Source organism: Cajanus cajan, chromosome 2 (assembly GCF_000230855.2).
Source record: "Cajanus cajan strain Asha chromosome 2, NIPB_CcT2T_4, whole genome shotgun sequence".
NCBI lineage: Eukaryota > Viridiplantae > Streptophyta > Magnoliopsida > Fabales > Fabaceae > Cajanus > Cajanus cajan.
The window spans coordinates 41,455,304-41,477,926 of record NC_138518.1 but is presented as its reverse complement, the minus strand read 5'-3'; the positions used below and the strand labels follow the sequence as shown (position 1 = coordinate 41,477,926).

At 34.8% G+C, this 22,623-nt stretch overlaps 1 protein-coding gene across 1 annotated transcript; it reads left to right on the top strand.

The window, feature by feature from the left end:
* The first annotated feature begins 3,572 nt into the window (after window positions 1–3,572).
* AUG1 (HAUS augmin-like complex subunit) lies at window positions 3,573–6,320 on the top strand. Its single transcript, XM_020348787.3, has 6 exons — window positions 3,573–3,880; window positions 4,297–4,429; window positions 4,546–4,680; window positions 5,075–5,198; window positions 5,718–5,855; window positions 5,953–6,320. Exons 1-6 carry the CDS (start codon window positions 3,673–3,675, stop codon window positions 6,055–6,057), a joined length of 843 nt encoding a protein of 280 aa, XP_020204376.2. The 5' UTR covers window positions 3,573–3,672; the 3' UTR covers window positions 6,058–6,320.
* Window positions 6,321–22,623: the final 16,303 nt, after the last annotated feature.

Here is a 22,623-nt window from a genome sequence, read left to right as displayed (position 1 = left end):
GCATTCCCCTTTTTCATTTTCTTCGCACCTTTTTTTATATTCCAAAAATATCCCTTCTCTTTCAACTATGCTTTCATTTTATCTCCTATTTTTTTGTTTTTTTTTAGATAAAGCAAAATATATTTATATTTAATAATATTTATGAAAATAATGAATAGGGAATTTTTTTGGTTTCTTTTTATGGAAAAATAAACTAACAATTGACCCTGAGTTTATCCTTCACCAAAAGAGATTCAAGGAAAGAGAAGCATAATTCCAAATAAATAACTCGTGACATTTAAGAATTTCGAGATTTGCAAGAAAATATAACTTTATTTGCTTTCTTCCTAACTCAAATAAAATAAATTATCCATCGACATAAAACATTTTAATGAATGAAATAAATTGTATATTCTCGTGTTTTTATTTTTAGGGAAGAAAATAAATAAGTTGGTTTCTATGAAGTGATAATTATTTTTTCTATTAAATGTTTAACTTCTTTTCACACTCACTTTAGGAAAATCATTATTGTTAATTTGTCATCAACCAAATGTATTTTTGTAAAATACCCAAAAGTATCATTCTCATCATTATATTTCTAAGGTTGTTATTTTCATAAATAAAAGTTGATAATTTGATATAAACATCCCTTAATAATAAAATATGAGGAGTATCATCATAGTTATATAATAAAATAAGTGAGTTCTTGTATTCTGCTTATTCATTAAACTTGATTCATTTCGTTTGATCTTAATTTGCATTGAGATTTTCACTTTAGGCAAAAATGAGCAAGAAAGAAGTCATGTCATAAATGAAGGAGTGACAATTATTAAATATTGATAATAATCACTTTTTTAAAATTACTTTTTATAAGTCTAAAAATATCAGCATTCATAGAGTTGTATGCGGATCAATATCAACTTGGGAAGTCAATTCAACCCAAGTCAACTATATTTGAATGGGTTTGATTGAATCACTAGGTTTGATTGAATTTTTTATTGACCCAATTACAATAGGATTAAGAAATAGGTATGAGTGAAAATAGACTATGTCAAACTAGCTTTTGTTAGGCCTAAACTTTAACCTTGACTAGCTTGAACTTTATTGTTTAAATGTCATAAACCTAATTCAAAATTATAGTTCTAGCTATGAAAGCTATACTCAAGCCTATTTAAGGTTTATTTTGTAATAATTTAACATTAATATACAAGCGAAAATAAATATGCTAAATTTTATCTTGTTCATATGATATAAACATGTTTTATAGTATTTTTTTATTATTAAAATGATAGATATGAGATGACACTACATGACTATCGACAAGGAGCTAGTGGCATGATGGTTAGCAAAGGTCCACTAGAGAATTTTCACTTCTAGCACCAAGGGATATCCTTGAGTAAGTATATGTCTACCAAAATAAATTTTTAATGGTTGCAAGATGTTGAATCCACCTCATGGAAAAAGTAAGCCTGAACCATTTGTATCAATCTACTGGCATGTTTTAATAGTTTAATATGACACTCATGATGATAACTTATTTGAAAAAATATTTTGTAATAAATATCTAAATAGGATATACATTTATTTTTAAAAAGCTTATAAACTTCACTTTTTATATAAGTCAACATGCTTAATGTTTTTTTTTTAAATGTATGATTTCCATATATTATACAAATTTGATATAAGAATAAATATTTATTTATTTATTTATTTTTGAATTGGTCGATTTATTAGGCCTAATTTTTTTTTAAAAAAATAGTCTATAGTTTGGTCTTTTTTATTTTTTTTAACTAAATAGGCTTTAATAAAAGTCTTGACCTAGTCCATTTTCTTAAAAACAAAAAAAGTCTAGTATAAACTTGATGTAGGCCATGCCATAAGTTATATTGAGTGACCTAACCTATTTTCACTCCTAATGATAAATTAATAAGATTCTAATGTGATCAACTTGATCTGACCCAACTTGATGATGATAAAAAAAAATCTAATGGATCTATGAAACATGAGATACACCGATTAATGTTGTCTTTACTAACTTACTTTATGTGTGGAATGCCCACAACTAATCTCATGAGTTTTAATTTTTTATTTTTATTATGTAATTCAAATAATTGCTAATATTGTTTGAGACATTATTGTGGCCTTTTGAGACATGTATTTTTTATCATGATTTGTCATTTATAATATGCATTATAATTTTTGTAAAAACATGACATTAATTTTTTTAGGTAACCATGTTATTGGTAGAAGGTGTAACTGATGACTAAAGTCTTTTCTCCTAACTATATTTTTTGTATACAAGACTCAAACTTGAAATCTTATTTAAGAAAACTAAATTCAGTATTACTCTGACCAACAACTCATTAATAGACATATATTATAATTTAAAAATTATGTATTTCATTTTTTTTATGTTTTTATGTCTTTATTTTAAAATATTTAATATTTCAAGCAACTAATCTGAACACTCAATCTCATCAAAGTCATATTAAGTTGCTTAGATTAATAACATTGGTGTTGCATAAAGAGTTTTTTTTTTAAGGACTAATTATTATCCAAAAATTATCGTTGGATAAATGTTCAAATTAGGTTTGGTTACTTATATAAGTACCAATACCTAACTAAAAATGTGGATCCTAGTATAATAAAAAGAAATAACTCTAAATAATATAAACGTCACTTAAATGAATTAATAAATAAATAACGGATGAAATATAAGGGTATAAGGTTATTTGTGAGGAGATGTTGGGTTGGAGGGATTGAATACTTATGGAATTTTAAAATAAAAAATGGTAAAAATACATTATGTGTATAAGTGAGATCTATTAAAGTACTTTAAGTGATATCCTAGATTGTAGATGTTCTTAATAACAAAATTCAAATCAACTCCTTTTCTATCCCCACTTTGAGAATGAAAACGTCACTAGATATATCTCTTTATTTATATAAAGATCGACATAGTAAAAATGAGTTATACTCCTTATCCAAAAAATAAAATAAAATTAACTCCTCTTAATTCTATTATCCATATCAATAGATAAAGAGTATAAATTTATTCATAATTACTTTTGGTCTCCATATTATTAAGACCGTATTACTCCTACATTAATTATTTATTTTTATCTCACTTACTTTTTTTACAACTTTATAATTTTATTTCTCATTTTCACATAAAGTTTCTCATTAACAATTATTTTAACACAACTTAAACAACTTCCCTTTTCTCAAAATAAGTACCAGATACTTCTTCTCTCATTTTCACTATTGTGAACTAGTAAGAAAAAAAGACATTTCACTTTTATAAAAAAAAAAAGGAATTAATATTAAATAGATGAACAATTTTATTTTATTTTATTTATACATATCCTTACCCATTTCATTCTCAAGATATGCATTAATAGATTAAAAACTAGAATTTAAAATAAAAGTATAATTGTCTTAAAAAAAAAAAAAAACATGCGTGCGGATGAAACCTAATGTTTTTCTAACAAGTGTTGACATGACAAACATTAAAAAAAGTCAAAAAGAAAAACCTTAACGAAAACGGCGTCGTAGGGCTTTTCAAACGACTCAGCGGCGTATATCTAATCTATCAATCCGCAAATTGCAGCGGAATCCGTCCGTCACAAACGACGAAAGTAGAAACCACTCTTCTCCAGTTCTCCTCCTCATCGCGAGACTGTGGAGGCAATAATGGGCGAGAAAGAGGCTATGTCGGAGGTGAAGGAGTGGCTGGCGAAGACCTTCGAAGCCGCCGGAAAAAGCGTTCCGGAGTTCGAGTACACGCCGCGCAGCGTCTCGCATTTGCACCATCTCATCACTCTCTCCAAAGCCAAGGACGAGGCCGCGCGCCTCGTCGCTCGCGATTTTCGCATCAAGGCCTCCGAGTACCGATCCCAAGGTTAGGCTTCTTCTTCTTCTTCTTCTTCCCCTCTCGCCCTAACGACGCCGTTTCGGTCTCTTGTCTCGACGTTGTAATTTCGTAAAGTCCAATTAGAATTATCCAGACGCTTACGGAACATAAGTTACAGTGTAAATGCCTATTTTGGTCCATGAAATTGGATGATGCTGTCGAATTGGGCCTGAAAAGTAAGAAATTGTGAAATAAGTCACTAGAGTGTGAAATAAGTGCTTTAATTTAACTTGGGTTTTGGACTATTATGGTGCATTTCAAAGATTTCAAATGTAGGGACTAATTTGGGTGTTTAATCGTTAGATGTATCATCCTAATTAAAAATTATAGCGTTCAACCGTGGCAACATTTAGGGGTAGTTGATTTTTAAAATCTTTGATGCTGATGATGATTTGATGTTGCAGCTGCAAGGATTAGGGAGATTTTGGAGAATGTGGGATTGGCGCAGGAGAGCTTGCCCTCCAATGTGGTTGCATCAGCACAAGTTCTTGCCAATGTGGCTAACTTGTTGAATATAAGAGATACTGAAATGAGTAGGTGGGTTTTTTTTTTTTTTTTTTTTGCTTTCACCATTGTTGGTTTGGTTTGTTTTTTGTTTCTGTATCAAAATTTGAATTTTGAATCTTGAACTCACCCTGGAATCTGTGTTTTAGCTTTCTCGTAGCAATGGGTGATATTTCCCTGAGGAAGACTGGAGTGGAGGAAAAAAGGGCTGAAGTGAACAAGGAATCCAAGCGTCTACTTGATTACACCAGAAAGGCCATAGCCAGGCTAACATATTTAAAAAGGTAAAATTTCAAATGAGTTGAACATGTTTTTAAATTGCAATTGTCAAAATTCCAGAACATTGTTGGTAAATAGTAGGAGCGTTGTTGTTGTAGAATCCTCCAAAGTTCAAAACTGCAAATTGCATACTGCAATTTAAAACTAGGGAATTGAGTGCTTCATACTGCAATTTAAAACTAGGGAATTGAGTGCTTTTATGTATTCATTGTGTGTTCTAGATTGCCGTAGCCTTGCAAATTTCTGTTGCTGTGTGGCTGATGCTGTTTGCAGTAATGATCTGATTGGTTGTTGTGGCCACATTACATGATGTCACCCTAGATAGTATATTAAAACTTCTTGGCATAATGCGCTCTCCTTTTTTTTTTGCTAAATTTACTTGAAGCAATTTTTATGCAGAACACTTGCCCAGTTAGAAGACGAGGTAGCTCCATGTGAGGCTCAGATGGAAAGTTGGAAAACAAACTTGAAAGTAATGGCGTTAAAAGAGAACCAGTACTTGCAACAATGTGCCAACTACAAGGTATGGCGTCTTTTTTATCTTGTGTTGGGGAGGTATGGATGCTCCAGTAGTTAGTTCTTTGAGGTGAGATATGTTGGTAATGTATATGATATTGGGTATTGGATGTTGGATTTATCTTTAGTGTGCAAGAGATATATCTAGATAAAGAAAAGGAATGGGATTGAGAACAACCAGAAAATGTAGTGGAAAACTTTAGTCATTGAGGAAAAATGGAATCATTCCTTATCCACTAAATCTCTTTTACACTATGATGGGTATGATATTGTCCCTCAAGTTTGTGATTTGTGTACTTCTGATGAATTTTATTTCTTGCAATGTTTATAGTTTGTTCTTGATATAAGTTATTATTTGTTAGTTGTACTCTGCAGTCTAGGATATTTATGGTGAATTTTTGGCCCACCCCTGCTACCATTAATAAATAACATTGGATTGTTATACTCTACTCTGTATGTTATTCTATCATGTTTTCTTACACTTATGAATTCTGATCTTTTACATGCTGAATAACATTTGGTGCAGGCGGTGCTGAATCGTGCAGGTTATACCCCAGAGGTTAGCCATAGGGTTTTAGTTGAAATGGCAGAGCATAGAAAGGAGCTGGAGAAGAAAACTAAGCCCATCCTTGATACTCTAAGGAGTTACCAAGATTTGCCTCCGGTATTTCATGTTTTTCTTGCATTCTGTTATATTTCTTGACTGTTGCAAAACTATGTTGTGTTTATTCTTATATTTTTTGTTGGTTGGAATTGTCCAGGATAAAGCTTTGGCTGCCTTAGCAATTGAGGATAAGAAAAGGCAATATGCTGATGCTGAGAAGTATCTTGAAGATGTATTGCAATCAGCCCTTGCTAGTTCTTAGTAATTTAGTACTATAATTTTTACAGCCTTTTTCTTTGTTGTAAATTTGCTTGCTTTCATGATTGTTTTTCAACCTTACTAAAGATGTACAAGTGTGATACTTAAGTTGGCTTTGCTAGGACGGGAATCAGATCAGGTGCAGTTGTATTTTAAATTGGAACATGATGGAATCATCATCCAATAGCTCAGGGAACATTGTGGCATGTAATTCTTTCATATTTTATCTTCAATTGTGATAATTACGAATCATGATATTACCAATCATGGACCTTGTTAAGCTCACAATACTGATATGTTTAATGCAATATCATGTTTACTCGGTAATGATGATTTGTAGTAGTAATTCTAAGAATGCAAGAGCCTGTAGTCCTTAGAGGAGTGTTAATCACATATTTCGGGGAGGAAGAAATTGTAGCACCAAGTGCTGTCTGTCTGTCTCTCCAGGACATGATTCGATCCAGTTTTACGGTGGGACAACACTTACATGACTTGTTAGGGGCACGTGGAGGCATAGGAAAGGGGAGGAAACATGCAGAGAGGACAGATGAATAGAAATGAAAGAAATGATGTGGGTAGCAACCCAACACCAAGACTGAGAGATAGCAGGAAGAAAGGTGCTATGGTTGTAGATTATTTTCCAGTGAGCATTTGGTGATATCAGAGGGACACGAAGAACCCTTGCACTTTTGCTTTGATTTTTCCTTTTTATTCATGCGTTTCTTTTTCTTCACAAATTTATCTGAGGGTTTGTATTTTTTAGTCACATTAATCCGTTAATTGGTTTCTGGATCAGTGATTTAATTCATGCAAGTCTTGGAAGAAAAGTGAGTTATTCCCTTTGTCATATTCCCTTTCTTGTGAAGTGTGTGTGAACTAACAATATGAGTGTGTTTGGTTATTTGTTTCAAAATATTGGAATGTGTGTTTTACTTCTCAATGCATGAAATACAAAAACAAGGATATTACTTTGAAGTAAAACCAAGTTGAATTATATTCAACTTTTATCTAAACATGCACTATAACGAATGATCCCTTGATGACCCTATGGACTTCTTATGGGAGCTTATTAATAAACTTAGTTGGAAAGGTCTTTCTTTTCTTTATTATTTTGGTACTAAAGATCTTTCTATTTAAAACTATTATACAATTGCAGTGATATTTTTTTTGAATTCATTTTCAAGGATCCATCTTATCTGCTTTCTTATTAACTTGAACACTTTTGCTGCCAAGCAACATTGTTGGACTAATTAATTATCTGGAGTCGTTAATGAGGAGTATGGGATGCCCACCAAGCTACGTTGGTGGAACCGTGGAAGGTTATTATAGGTTCTGGCTACTATGTAACAGCCTTATGTCCACCAAAGTGGTTGGTGGAGGGTTTTCATGCCTTAAAGGTATGTTAACCTCTAAAAGAAACTTAATACTCATCTTATCGTATTGTTGGATGCTTATCCCCTCCTATCTACCAAATGTTACAAGGCGGTTTGATCATGATTTCAAGTTTATATTTATGTATTAATAAGGATTAGGATGCCTCCAACAGGTCTCCATTTGATTGAACTTAAAAGAGTCTTATGTGTGCTATAATAAAAAAGAAGTGTAAAAATCCACATTGTTCTGGGTAGTAAAATGATTATACATGGAACGTGTAGTTTTAATAAGGTATCCATTAATGTCAGAATTGATTAAATCAAGATTGTAGGCGCCTACAAAGCCGTACTGCCGCACCTGAAATTCGAAATTGAAATTGCAGTAGCAAAGTTGACACCATTAATTATGGACAAAGCCAATTTGCATACCAACTTTCTCGTACCTTCGCAAATGAGTTTCCTAAATATAATATTATATTAGTTTGTAAAGCCTATATAAAGGCCATATGTTGTATTGTTTTATTATCATGTTAGGAAATGAAATATATTAAGTGAAGAATTCTGTTTTTCCTCCTATGTTCCTTTCGTTGTGCGTGAGTTATTTTAAAGTTATTATGTCCCACTGATATCAAATTGGTATCAGAGCTGGTTAAATCCTGATGGAATAACACTAAGGCCAAGAAGACCAAGAGGTGATATATTGAAGGAGGCAAGAGGAATGGGTTAGTGTTGAAAAATCATAGGAGGAGTAAGCCTACTTTTGGACCTTAGCTCTTAAGTTTTCATAGCATTTATTTTTATTCCTATTTTTTGCCCTTGTCTTTAATTTCCTATTTTACCCTTGTATTTTGGGGTATCTTAGTCATAGGATTTATTTTCTTTTGTATTTCCCATTTTATCCTTGTATTATGGGGTGCTTTAGATCATAGGTATTTTAATTAGGGAGTTAGACACATTTTTGGTGGTGTTTGGACCTATTTTTGGACTTAGAAAGGCTTAGGCCCAAGTGGAGGGCAAAGGTTGCATGGTCTTATCATGCACCTAGATGTAGCCTAACTAAACTCAAAGATTTCATCCTTGGCCACCAAGTTGCATCTAGGGTTAATTTGGGTTTCATTTGGTGTGCATTTGGCACCCTAAATGCAACCCTAGATGCCTCCCACTCCTATAAATACCCTAGGCACCACACCTTGTAAATACTTTGGATATTGAATATAAAGAGAGCCTTTTGTGCCTTTATATCTTTCCTTAGTCACCCTTGGCTAATTCGACCACCTCCCTCCCATCTCCACCTTGAGAGAAACAACCCTAGAAGTGGCCTTCATCATATCATGAAGTGAGCCAACCCTAGAGTACCCTTCTCAAGCATTTCCTCAAACACCTTCTACCTAACCTCCATTTTCATCCATTCCATCATCATCCACCCTAAAACTGATAGAAGTAAGTAGGGAGAAGTGATGGATGTTCTTCTCCTTAGCTCCTCCTAGCCACGGATCCTCTTTAAGGAGATAACACCGAATGGAAATGAAGCTTGAAGGATGATGAACACGGATGATGAAGGCTAAAGCCTTGGATGGAAGTATCCAAGCTCAAGTTGCAAGAGAAAGCTCACACTCAAAGAGAAGGAAATCCTAATGAATTCCTAAAGGTGAAGCTCACTCTCTCTCTAGAAGACTTTGAAGAAACTCGGCACTTGGCTCTCAAATTTCAATAATATTCAAAGTCAGTACAAAAGGTGAGAGGAGGGAAACATATAGCATCCGAATTTGAGGAGAACACTTGGCGCCACATGATTGGTCACATGTTGGCGCCAAGATTTGAATTCAAATTCAAATTTGAATTCAAACCTTGTGTCACATGCTCATGACCGGTCATGTAGAGCTAAATAAGAGATTAGGTTGAATTTAGAGTGAATTTAGGGTTGCATTTCGGTGTCACACTTGTGCAACCAAGGTGGTGCCAAAAGTGTGACCTAAATGCAACTTAAATTCATCCTAAATTTGACCTAATTTGTCCTAATTCAAATGAACTATTAAAACCTCCTTAAACCCTAAACTAATGACCAAAATACAATGGTCTAATGAATACAAACAATAGGAAATATTACAAGGAAAATAATGAGCCCAATATTGGGTACCAAAAGCCCAAAGGCCCATGAAACCCAAAACTAGGCCCAACTAGCCTAAACCCTAATCTATGGTCAAAATACAAGACCAACATGAAAATAGATTCCTAAACTAAGAAAGTACAATTAAACATGGTGTATAATCAATTAAGCCCAAGTAAGAAGCACCCTAGGCCCACCAAGCCCATTGGGCCCACTAAGCTCTGAAACAGTCAAATCTTCAAGTAACCTCCTGGCCATAGCTCTAGTGGTTGGGCCTTTAGCCCATGCTCTTCCATCATTCCCTCCCTCTTGAGAAGGATTCGTCCTCGAATCTAAAGACTCTTCCTCATCATCACTAACACCTACAAAAGGTTTAAGATCACTAACATTAAAAGTGGTGCTGACTCCATAGTCAGAGGGTAAATCAAGTCTATAAGCGTTATCATTGATACGCTGTAAGACCTGAAAGGGACCATCTCCTCTAGGACTGAGTTTAGACTTCCTTTGATTTGGAAAACGTTCTTTTCTTAAATGAAGCCAAACCCAATCACCTTCCTCGAAGATCATAGACTTCTTGCCTTTACTTCCTTGTTTTGCATATTTCTCATTTTGATTTTGAATATGAATTTTAATCCTTTCATGAAGTTTCTTAACAAAATCAGCCCTTGAAGCCCCTTCTTTATGAATGAAATGCTCAACATTAGGAAGAGGTATCAAGTCTAAAGGGGTTAAAGGATTAAACCCATATACAGCCTCAAAAGGAGAAATATTGGTAGTTTTGTGAACTACCCTGTTGTAGGCAAATTCAATATGTGGTAAAAACTCATCCCAAGATTTGTGATTACCCTTTAGGACTGCCCTAAGCATAGTAGACAGAGATCTATTCACTACTTCAGTTTGGCCATCTGTTTGAGGATGACAAGTAGTTGAAAAGAGGAGTTTGGTTCCTAGTCTTGACCACAAGACACGCCAAAAGTGGCTTAGGAATTTTGTATCTCTATCTGAAACAATAGTCTTAGGAAGCCCATGAAGTTTAACCACATCTCTAAAGAAGAGTTTTGCAATGTTGCTTGCATCATCTACTTTGTGGCATGGAATAAAATGAGCCATTTTACTAAAACGGTCCACTACCACAAAAATAGAATCCATTCCCCTTTGGGTTCTAGGTAAACCTAGCACAAAATCCATGCTAATATCCACCCAAGGAGAAGAAGCAACAGGCAAAGGTGTGTATGTTCCATGAGGCATTACTTTAGACTTAGCTTGTAAACAAGCTAAACATCTAAAACAATGCCTTTGGACATCTTTTCGCATATGGGGCCAATAAAATTTTTCTTTTAGCAAACTAAGGGTTTTATCAACACCAAAGTGCCCCATAAGCCCACCTTCATGACTCTCTTTAATTAATAGTTTCCTAATGGATCCTTGGGGTATACACAATCTTCCTTCTTTGTATAAATACCCCTCAACCATATAGAAACCATCAAAAGCTTTTTGTTGACATTTTTTATAATTAACACCAAATTCAAGATCTTCTTCATACAATTCCCTAATATTATCAAATCCAAGAATTTGAGTCCCTAGGGACACAAGCAAGGTATGTCTCCTAGATAAAGCATCAGCTACAACATTGGATTTTCCTTTCTTGAATTTAATAATATATGGAAATTGTTCAAGAAACTCTAACCATTTGGCATGTCTCTTATTTAATTTACCTTGACCTCTTAAATATTTAAGTGACTCATGGTCACTATGGATGACAAACTCTTTGGACACAAGATAGTGCTCCCAAGTTTGTAAAGCTCTAACCAATGCATACAACTCCTTATCATAGGTAGGGTAATTGAGGGAGGCACCTTTTAGTTTTTCACTAAAATATGCAATGGGGTGTCCTCCTTGCAATAACACAGCTCCTATGCCAACTCCTGATGCATCACATTCTAGCTCAAAAGTCTTTTCAAAATTAGGTAGAGCTAAAATGGGTGCATTAGTAAGTTGATCTTTAAGTAATTGAAATGCTTGGTCATGCTTGGAAGTCCATTCAAATAAAATATCTTTTTTGACAAGCTCATTCAAGGGTGAAGCAATGCTAGAGAAGTTAGGTACAAATCTTCTATAAAAACTTGCTAAACCATGAAAACTCCTAACTTCACTAACATTTTTAGGCTTGGGCCACTCTTGAATGGCTTTAATTTTCTCGGGATCCACTTGAACCCCATTTTTGCTTACAATGAACCATAGGAAAACCACATGATCCACACAAAAAGTACATTTTTCAAGATTTGCAAATAATTGGTTTTCCCTAAGGATCATCATAACTTCTCTAAGATGTCCTAAATGATCATCTTGAGACCTACTATAGATTAATATGTCATCAAAATAAACAACAACAAATTTTCCTATACATTCTCTCAAGACATGATTCATAAGCCTCATGAATGTACTTGGTGCATTAGTTAAACCAAAAGGCATAACTAACCATTCATACAACCCAAATTTGGTCTTAAAAGCAGTTTTCCACTCATCACCCTTTTTAATTCTTATTTGGTGATAACCACTTTTAAGATCAATTTTAGAAAATATGGAAGCACCATGTAACTCATCAAGCATATCATCAAGTCTAGGGATTGGGTGCCTGTACTTGATTGTGATATTGTTAATGGCCCTACAATCACAACACATTCTCCATTTTTCATCTTTCTTGGGCACTAACAATACAGGCACAGCACAGGGACTCAAACTCTTTTGTACCCAACCCTTATTCAATAATTCATTGACTTGATTCTCGATCTCCTTAGTTTCTTGAGGATTTGTCCTATAGGCTGGTCTATTGGGTAGACTAGCCCCAGGTACAAAATCAATTTGATGTTCTATACCCCTAAAAGGAGGAAGGCCTTGTGGACCTTCACTAGGGAATATATCATCAAATTCTTTTAATAAATGAGAAACTTGAGGAGATAAAGAACTAAGTTCAATGCTTAAATTATGACACTGAAGCATACCTTTACAAAGAAGAATATAAGAAGGTTTTTCAACAATTAAGGTTTCTTTTAAAGGTTCTTGTTGAATTCCTTCTTTTAGAAAAGATTTCTCTTCATCCTTCTTTGAAAACTTATGCTTCTTTTCCTTCTTTTCTTTTTTTTTTTTTTATTCAAGTTTTTTTTTTCTTCTTCTCTTTTCTTTTTCATTTGTACTTGATCCTCTATCACTTGTGAAGGAGACAAAGGATGAAGTACAAATTTCTTTTCTTTATGAGTGAAAGTAATTTCATTGGTAAGGCCATTGTGCATGGTTTTCTTGTCAAATTGCCATGGCCTTCCCAACAAAATATGGCAAGCTTCCATTGGAACTATGTCACAAACCACTTGGTCTTCATAGTTACCAATAGAGAACTTGACTTTCACTTGTTGATTAACATTAATATCCCCATCTTCATTAATCCAATGAAGTTGATATGGTTTCGGATGAGGAATAATAGTAAGACCAAGCTTCTCCACCAACCTTGTGCTACAATAGTTGCAACAAGACCCACTATCCACAATGAGAGAACAAGCATTGTTTAAAACTTTACACCTTGTGTGAAAAATGTTCTCCCTTTGTGAAAGATGGGACTCATGAGGTTGGCTTCCTAGAAGCCTTCTAATCATGAGAAGTTGACCATCATAAGGATATGCACTTTCAATGGAATGGTCTTCCTCACTTGATTCACTATCACTTGAAGTAGTGGAACTAGATTCATCAACACTACTATAAATGTCTTGCCCCTTCAAAATCATCACCTTTTTAGTTGGGCATTGAGAGGCTATGTGTCCTCTCCCAAGACACTTAAAGCATTTGATATCACTAGTTTTGCTACTAGAAGTGACAATATTTTTATTTTTCTCATTTTCTTTTTCTTTTTCTTTGCCAAATTTCTTAGAGGAATCAAAGTGTCCCTCCCTCTTGTAGTCTTTCTTAACATAAGAGCTAGATTGAGTTTTACCTTTAAAAGAGGATTTTCTCAAATTTTGTTGTTCCACCCTTATACAAAGTTGGACCAAATCATCAAGGTCCCTATAAGGGGGTAACTCAACTCTATCTCTTATATCAAAATTAAGACCACTTAGAAATCTAGCAATGGTCAATCTTTCTTCTTCCCTTATCCCAGCCCTCATGAGATATAACTCCATCTTTTGCCTATACTCCTCAACACTCATACCCTTTTGTTGGAGCCTTTGGAGCTTATCCATAAGCTCCCTACTATAATAGGAAGGTATATGCCTTCTTCTCATAGCACTCCTTAACTCATTCCAATAAGTGATGGGAGGATCATTATGAAGTCTTCTCTCTCTTTCCAAGGATGTCCACCAATACATGGCTTGTCCTTGAAAAGCTAGGGTGGCTAAGGGAACTTTTCTTTCCTCACCTACTTTATGACAAGTGAAGATTTGCTCCACTTTCATCTCCCAATCTAAGTAGGTGTCCACATTATCTTTTCCATGAAAGTAAGGGAGATCAACCTTTGATTCCCTCACTTTGTGTTCTTTAATGACTCTCCTAGGTGTTGGTTGATAGTAAGCATCCATATGCATACTACCATCATTATCTTGGCTTTGAGAATCATTGGAGCTCTTGGTTGAGCTCCTAGAAGAACCTTTTGGACTTTTATTTTTATTTAATCTTTTCAAAAGTTTTTCTTCCCTTTGCTTAATTTTTTGGATTTCTTGTTCCAAAGCCATGATTTGTACTTCTTTTTCAAGTTTCTCTTTTTGTTTTTGAAGTATCTCATCATTTTTCCAAAGTTTTAGTGCTTCAACCTCCTTGACAATTCTTTCAAAACTTTTAGGAGTATCAAAGTCACTACTACCTTGAGAATGATGACTCATGGTTAAGCAAAAAGAATTTGTATGCTATGCAAAAAAGTTATAAAATGTTTTTGAGATTTTCTAGGAACAAAAATAGCACTTGGAAGTCTAAGTGTACAAATTGCACTATCAAGGGAGGTGAGCTACTAAGAGCCACTTAATAACCAAGCCTTTTCAAGTGGAAATCACTAAACTCCTTTGTGGCATCTTTGATTCCCCAAAACTTTTCACAACAATTTTGAATGCTTTTTTTTTTTTTTTTTTTTCAAAAATTGTTTCTTTTGACACTTAAACTAAGCGTGAACAAAATAAACTACTCAATTCTAGTCGTTTCAAGGCAGCAAAATTAAACAATTAAGGACAAGAAACTTAAAGGAAGCAAGAACAAGTAGCTAGTCGGATAACCCTAAGTGGAAGCTTGAAACATATGAAATTTCCAAGCCACTTCCACTAGTACTACACGTGAGATGCTATCAAGGATGTAGATATACCTGACCAGCTTCTTAATACTCCCTCCAAGCTTTACAAATTGATTTAAAATACAAGAGTTTTGACAAAAAATGTAAACTAGCCTAGGAAAACAAGTAAATGATGGCTTTAGTGACCAATTAGTGACGGATTGTTGTGCAAATTTTCCAACACTTAACCAAGTGTTTAATCCGCCACTAATCCTTCAATATGATGCTCCTGGACCTGCAAAAGAAACACAACAAAGAGGTTAAAGTGGCTGCCTCACAAGGTGAAGGGATTGGTCACTCAAGTGAAGGAAATTTAGGAGGATTTTGGTCACTAAATTAGGTCAAATTTGGTGATTATAGTGTCCAAAATTTTTCCTACTCTTTGTTGAGCAATGCTTGATCCTTGAGCAAGGATTTAAGGCCACTTCCAGCACAGGGAATTATTGAAAGAAAACTAGACAAGCAACAAAGCACAATTTGGAAAGCTTATACCAAAATTAAGAGTAATATGTGTATATGACAAGACTCAAAGAAGTTCAACAAGTAAAACTGGAAAATTAAGACTCCAAAATGAAGCTAGCACTCAGTTAGAATGAAACCTAGATAGGTACTAGAGTAGATGAAGAAAACAAAAAAAATTTGAAAGCAATTGGACAAGTATAGCAAAAGTAGTAGCCAAAACAATAACAAGGAACCAAATGAATTTTCACCAATGTACACCTCTCGGCTTTTGTATTTTAAAATGTCTTGTATATTTTTTTTTTAATTATTTCTTTTTCCAGTATCAAATTAAGATTCCAGAGAGTGTTTTTTTGCCTTTTATTTCAAATTTTTCTAAGGTTCCAAGCTATGGAAAACGAGAATACAAATCAGCCAAAAATTAGGTCAAATTTCAAGTGAGAATGATAAACTAGTGCACTAGTTTTAGGTTTTGGTTTGGATTCTTTTTGAACTAATTTGCTTTTCAACTTTTAGGTCTTTTAGGCTCTGTTTTAGACTCTGTTTTCCAGCCTCTTAATCATCATTTTTTTTTTAAAATTGAATCCACAAGAAGAGTGCACTAGAAGTAGGATTACACTTGAAATTTTGAGTCACAAAATGTTTAGAAGATTTTCAAGAGAATGTGATTTGAAAACTTAAAGAACACAATGGAAACCTAACTCTAAGGAAACTTGCTAGGACTAATAGCAAATCATGAACACAATAAGGTAAAAGAAAAAGCACATATAGGAGGCAAAAGAGACACAAATCCGAGAGCAAAATATGAGACAAAATTCAAAACAAAACAAGGTTAAACATGCTATTCAAGGAATTTGCAACATATAAGGATTAAACACAAACTTCTAAGACAAAACATAGATTCAAAACCAAAATCTAAATGCAATGCATGAGGTCCAATCACGGACACATACAAGAATGGAGAGACTCAAAATAAAATCAAAAACAAGCACAAGCTAATAGGTCCTAAACAAGTTGATTGAGGAAGAAATTCAAGAACAATCAACAATGGATCTATGAACACAAGAACTTCAAAATATAGATCCGAAAATTGAAAAACTCAAACAAGACAAGACAAAAACACACAAACACAAAACGGACACACAAAATTTGAAGAACACTTATCTCCTTGAAGACCTTGCTCTTGATACCAAAATTGATAGAAGTAAGTAGGGAGAAGTGATGGATGTTCTTCTCCTTAGCTCCTCCTAGCCACGGATCCTCTTTAAGGAGATAACACCGAATGGAAATGAAGCTTGAAGGATGATGAACACGGATGATGAAGGCTAAAGCCTTGGATGGAAGTATCCAAGCTCAAGTTGCAAGAGAAAGCTCACACTCAAAGAGAAGGAAATCCTAATGAATTCCTAAAGGTGAAGCTCACTCTCTCTCTAGAAGACTTTGAAGAAACTCGGCACTTGGCTCTCAAATTTCAATAATATTCAAAGTCAGTACAAAAGGTGAGAGGAGGGAAACATATAGCATCCGAATTTGAGGAGAACACTTGGCGCCACATGATTGGTCACATGTTGGCGCCAAGATTTGAATTCAAATTCAAATTTGAATTCAAACCTTGTGTCACATGCTCATGACCGGTCATGTAGAGCTAAATGAGAGATTAGGTTGAATTTAGAGTGAATTTAGGGTTGCATTTCAGTGTCACACTTGTGCAACCAAGGTGGTGCCAAAAGTGTGACCTAAATGCAACTTAAATTCATCCTAAATTTGACCTAATTTGTCCTAATTCAAATGAACTATTTAAACCTCCTTAAACCCTAAACTAATGACCAAAATACAATGGTCTAATGAATACAAACAATAGGAAATATTACAAGGAAAATAATGAGCCCAATATTGGGTACCAAAAGCCCAAATGCCCATGAAACCCAAAACTAGGCCCAACTAGCCTAAACCCTAATCTATGGTCAAAATACAAGACCAACATGAAAATAGATTCCTAAACTAAGAAAGTACAATTAAACATGGTGTATAATCAATTAAGCCCAAGTAAGAAGCACCCTAGGCCCACCAAGCCCATTGGGCCCACTAAGCTCTGAAACAGTCAAATCTTCAAGTAACCTCCTGGCCATAGCTCTAGTGGTTGGGCCTTTAGCCCATGCTCTTCCATCAAAAACCTTGTGCCACCTTTGAAGAACTTGATCCTTGTAGAAGGCGTCCTATTCTTTGTTGATCATCTCAAGTTCATGCAAGCTAGGATGCCATCATGTGGTATCTAGAGCCTTGGTTCTTTAAGGGTAACACTTTCTTTGTCTCTAAATATTTTCGGTCATGTCATGTCTTCCTTGAATGTCTTCTAAGTGTGCTTAAATGAATCATCATAATTGCCATATTTTGATGATCCATAAATCTCCTTTCTTGTGTTGATTCATACCATATCTTCCTTGTGAATCATATTGGCATTTTAGGCTTTCTTATTTAGGTTCTTGCCTTTTTCTTTAAATTCTTTAGTTGCTGGAAATTTTGGGCTGCATGCTATATTAATGCTTTTTACTTTTTTAATCCATCCGGTTTTGTCATAAGATTGTCTCTTGAACTACCTTGAAAAGAAATTCCAAGTTTTTATGCCTAACCATTGTCGCCACCCGCTGAAACGGACGTTGGCATTCGCGACGATGGTTGGACTCTTTTTAAGTTTTGAAAGATGATGGTTTGTTAGAACGACTTATTCTCAAACTGAGACCTCATCGAGCTAACAATTTTATTTAAATGACTCTCACCAATCCATGTTAATCCCAAGCGGGACCCTCCATGGATTAGTGGTTTTCGTAAAAAGAAGGGTTCTTGGAGTCGCCACCAATATTTTACTCAAAACATTGGAAAAAGATATAAGCCAATTGATTTTCATAAATCAACCTTGGCCATTACAACCAGAGTCGGGTAAGGGAGTCGATTACGTGCGAGGAAGGTGTTAGCACCCCACAACGCCCCTTTCGGGTTCCCTATGACGGATTATTTCATAAATAACAATGTAAAATTACTAAATTACCCCTATTTATTAGAAACGATTATAGATTAAATATTTACATGATGAAAGCTCTAAACATGCAATGCGACAATCAAAAATCAATAAAAGCGGTAAAAGAAAGGATTTAGAAAGAAACCTCCGAAGCGGGCTTTTATATATATCAGAACAACGTTAGGAGGCTTTTTGGCGCTCCTTCCCACTACACGTCCGCTCGCTCCTTTCCCCTAAAGACAAATTTTTACTATGGAAATCAAAGAGATTTCCCTTCGACTTGTTCGAATCTCAAGCTAATGGCTCATGACTCAAGAACTTCGTCGGATCGGCTCCCGGAGAGATATCTAGGGCAGAGAATAGCTCAAAAACCCAAGAATACTCAGCAGGAGGGTTGAGGAATGTGTAAAAAGTGTGGAAGGACGTGCCAATGACGTCCTATTTATAGGATTGAGGCGCAATACGGCCTGGGAGGTCAATACGGCCCGTACTGGGTTTTTGAACTACAGTACGGCCGTATTGAATTTGGTACGGCCGTACTGAAGTTCAAAAACTTCAGTACGACCGTATTGAGTTCATTACGGCCGTATTGCAGTTCAAATGGCTCAGTACGGCCGTACTGAACCTCTGGGAGGGCGTATTGAGCTCCAATCCTCGCACACCCTTATTCTAAGCTACTCTAAGACTCCTAGACTTACAAAGAATCATCCTAGGGTCTTCCAGGAGTCCTTCCGGCTGACTTTCCTTCGGTCTTCGAGAGTCTTTGAGTCTTATTTCCGACCCGGACAATTTTAGGGGTCTACAACCATTGAAATGAGAAAAATATGACACGCATGCCATATGTTTGATGAATTGGCCGTGACTTATATGTGCTTTAGAGAAGTCAATCATGCATGCTAATTAGTTCTAGCATGTTCCATATCACTAAAATATCATGTGTGATTATATCCTTTACACATTCTTACTTTAAAATTTTCGGCCATTCTTGACTATTTCCTAATGCACTTAACATGCCTATGTATTGTTTGATGTTTTGAGTATGAAAATGCCTTTTATGTGCAAGTTCTTGTTGCTGGACATTGCACATTAAAAACCTTAAGAAGACACTCAAAACTTGTCTCTTTAAGCCATTGTAAGTTGCTAAAAAGATACTCCAAGGACTTACTCATCAAACTAACAAACACAAGTGTAAAATCCAAGCAAAGGAGAACTATAGAATTCAAAAAAAAAAAAGAGTATTGGCTGGACTTTTGGACCTCAAAACCGTGACCTAGTACTCCAATGTCAAAAGAAACAAAAGAAACAAAATCAAAAGAATCAAAGACAAAAGAAAAAGGGAACCTTTGCTAGACTTGTGGAGTTTGGACCCAAAATTTTCATACCTTGGCACTTGGAGTTAATCTTGGACCATTGGACAATGCTTATTTATCATATGAGACATTTAATCAAACACCTTAAGTGCATTATTTTCTTTTAAGCCTACTTGTTGAATTCTATTCTAGTGTCATTCTAGGACTTACTCTTTTGTGTGCTTGCCTTTTGTTAATGTGCCTTAATTTTAGTTTTTGAGTCTTTCTTTCTACTCTTAAGTTTGTCTCAACAAATCCACTTGAGTTTAGCCTTTTTAATTGTGCCTTTTTAGTTTTCTTCCTTGGCCTCTTGTACTCTTGGGTTGTGTTTTCTTCTTGACCTAGGTGAGGAAAGTTTCTAAACACCACACACTTTCTTGGTGGATTGAGTGAAGGGGCTGTCCGATTTAAGTTCAAGGAACTTTGGAGGATCACACCAAATCAAAGAGTGCAAACACCATTGAAAGGCTAACCTTGGGTGTTCATTGTGAAGGGGTGGAGATTTGAAGACTTGGAGATTCAACAATTTCTTTTTCTTACTTGTTTCTTTCTTGTTTTATTTTTGGCCTTCTTGTATTTGACCTTTGCTTTCTTCCATTTTGGGTTGTAATTGGCCATTTTAAACCTCTTCATTTTTTGGTAGTAATTTCGTGTAGTTTGAAGGTGATTTGAAAACCTTCACCTATGAATCCGACTAACATATGCTTTAAGTTGCTTTCCTTTGCATGCTTTATAGCTTTTATAGTATAATTGTTTAGGCTCTTTGTTTTTATTTGTTTCGTTTAGAAGGCTACAATTTGCCTACTAGGGGGCCGTGCACATACACACTTAACTTTTGTGCAAAAATTGTTTTGTAAGAAAAGTATAAGGAGGCTTAGTGATTTTTACTTGAAAAGGCTTGGTTTTTAAGTGATTCCTTGTAGTCCACCTCCCTTGATAGTTCAATTTGTACACTTAAGCCTTCTAATACTAATCTTGCACCTTCAAAACTATTTGTGAAAACCTTTTATCACTCACTCTTTGTAAAAAACCTTTTTGTGCCAATCTTTTGAACTCTATTTTTCGAAAACCTTTTTCATCAAAGATGAGTGATCACTCTAGTGTACATGGTCATAACTCTTATAGTAGTAGACCTAGTGTTAGGGATGAGATTAGGGAGTTGAAAGAATATTTGAGAAAAAAAGAAGAGGAAAACATAAAAAGAGAGGAAGCAATTAGAAAGAGGAAAAAAGAAAATGCAAAGAATAATAAGGAAATAAGGAATTTACTTGCAAAGTTGGTAGAAACTAGTGGATCCCAACCTAGGATTGTTCCAACTAGATCTCAAAAAGGCAAAGAAGTTAGAGTTCCTAGGAGTATGCATGAGGAAGAAAATACAACAAGAGAGGAGGAAGTTAGAAGAAAAGAAAAAGAAAAGAAAATAGAAAACAAAGAAAAAATAATGAAAAGTATAGAGAAAGTTAAAAAGTGGTTAGAAAATGAAAAACAAATAATACTCTTAGAGAAGAGTAAGGAGGATAATGTTTCTTGCAAATGGCTTATGCTTAAAGAAATTCACTTTACCATTGAAAATACTTTAAAAAAGAATTTCTTCATTCATCAAGACCTTAACTCTTTCTCTCACGTTGCCACTAGTCGTGAAGTGGAGATTCAAAAACAAGTCCTTTTTAAAGAAAAAGAATCTCAACTTCAAGATTTAGTGAAGAAGAAGTGGACTTCACTTAGTACTACCTCTTGTGCTACTTCCTTGGTGGTGCCCAAGGTAGATACGCCTTCTTTCCTTAAGACTCTTTCTACTTTAGTTGTCTTCATAAAGCACCCAACTTTTGGTTTGTATGATTTGTTGGATACATCTCATGGTGTTGTATCTTCTATTTTTGATCTTGAAGGAAGTTCAAACTTATTTGAACTTAACTTGGATACTTCCCTACAAGACAAACTTAGATTATATGAGTTTTCTAGACTCATTTTAACACCTTTTTCTCATATGTATCTAACAAATAATGCAATACAAAGTTGTTTAGGTAATTTTTTAGTTAAATTTTCTTTATTTTCCAATACATACCTAGGTCACTACATTGGATGCCTCCAACAAGATATTTTAGTTCTTAGGACTAATGCTTTAGTGTGCTATAGTTTTAGTCTTTTTAACTTTTTAGGCTTTAGTTATACACCTAGACTTCATCATGGGGAGGATCCTATCCTTAGAATTAGTGAGTCTAGTCCTTTTAGCTTAGAAAATCTTTTTAGCATTTTTAGTGGAACTCCTCTTAGGATGCACTTTCCATCTATATCATATACTATTGCCTCTCATGCTTATTTTTATGTTTTTGTTGGTCATGACGTCCACCAAGAAGAACCTCTTGATTTGAGGTCAAATCTTTTTCAAGAGGGAGGGAATGATGGAATAATACTAAGGCCAAGAAGACCAAGAGGTGATATATTAAAGGAGGCAAGAGGAATGGGTTAGTGTTGAAAAACTATAGGAGGAGTAAGCCTACTTTTGGGCCTTAGCTCCTAAATTTTCATAGTATTTATTTTTATTCCTATTTTTTGCCATTGTCTTCAATTTCCTATTTTACCCTTGTATTTTGGGGTATCTTAGTCATAGGATTTATTTTCTTTTGTATTTCCCATTTTATCCTTGTATTATGGGGTACTTTAGATCATAGGTTTTTAATTTTGGGCTAAGGTATTTAATTAGGGAGCTAGACACATTTTTGGTGGTGTTTGGACCTATTTTTGGACTTAGAAAGGCTTAGGCCCAAGTGGAGGGCAAAGGTAGCATGGTCTTATCATGCACCTAGATGTAGCCTAATTAAACTCAAAGATTCCATCCTTGGCCACAAAGTTGCATCTAGGGTTAATTTGGGTTTCATTTGGTACCATAAATCCAACCCTAGATGCCTCCCACTCCTATAAATACCCTAGGCACCACACCTTGTAAATACTTTGGATATTGAA

Coding starts and splice junctions, on each gene's coding strand:
- AUG1 (XM_020348787.3), top strand. CDS start 3,673: ATGGGCGAGAAAGAGGCTATGTCGGAGGTGAAGGAGTGGCTGGCGAAG. Junction 4,681..5,074: donor AGGCTAACATATTTAAAAAG/GTAAAATTTCAA, acceptor ATTTTTATGCAG/AACACTTGCCCAGTTAGAAG. Junction 5,856..5,952: donor GTTACCAAGATTTGCCTCCG/GTATTTCATGTT, acceptor GGAATTGTCCAG/GATAAAGCTTTGGCTGCCTT.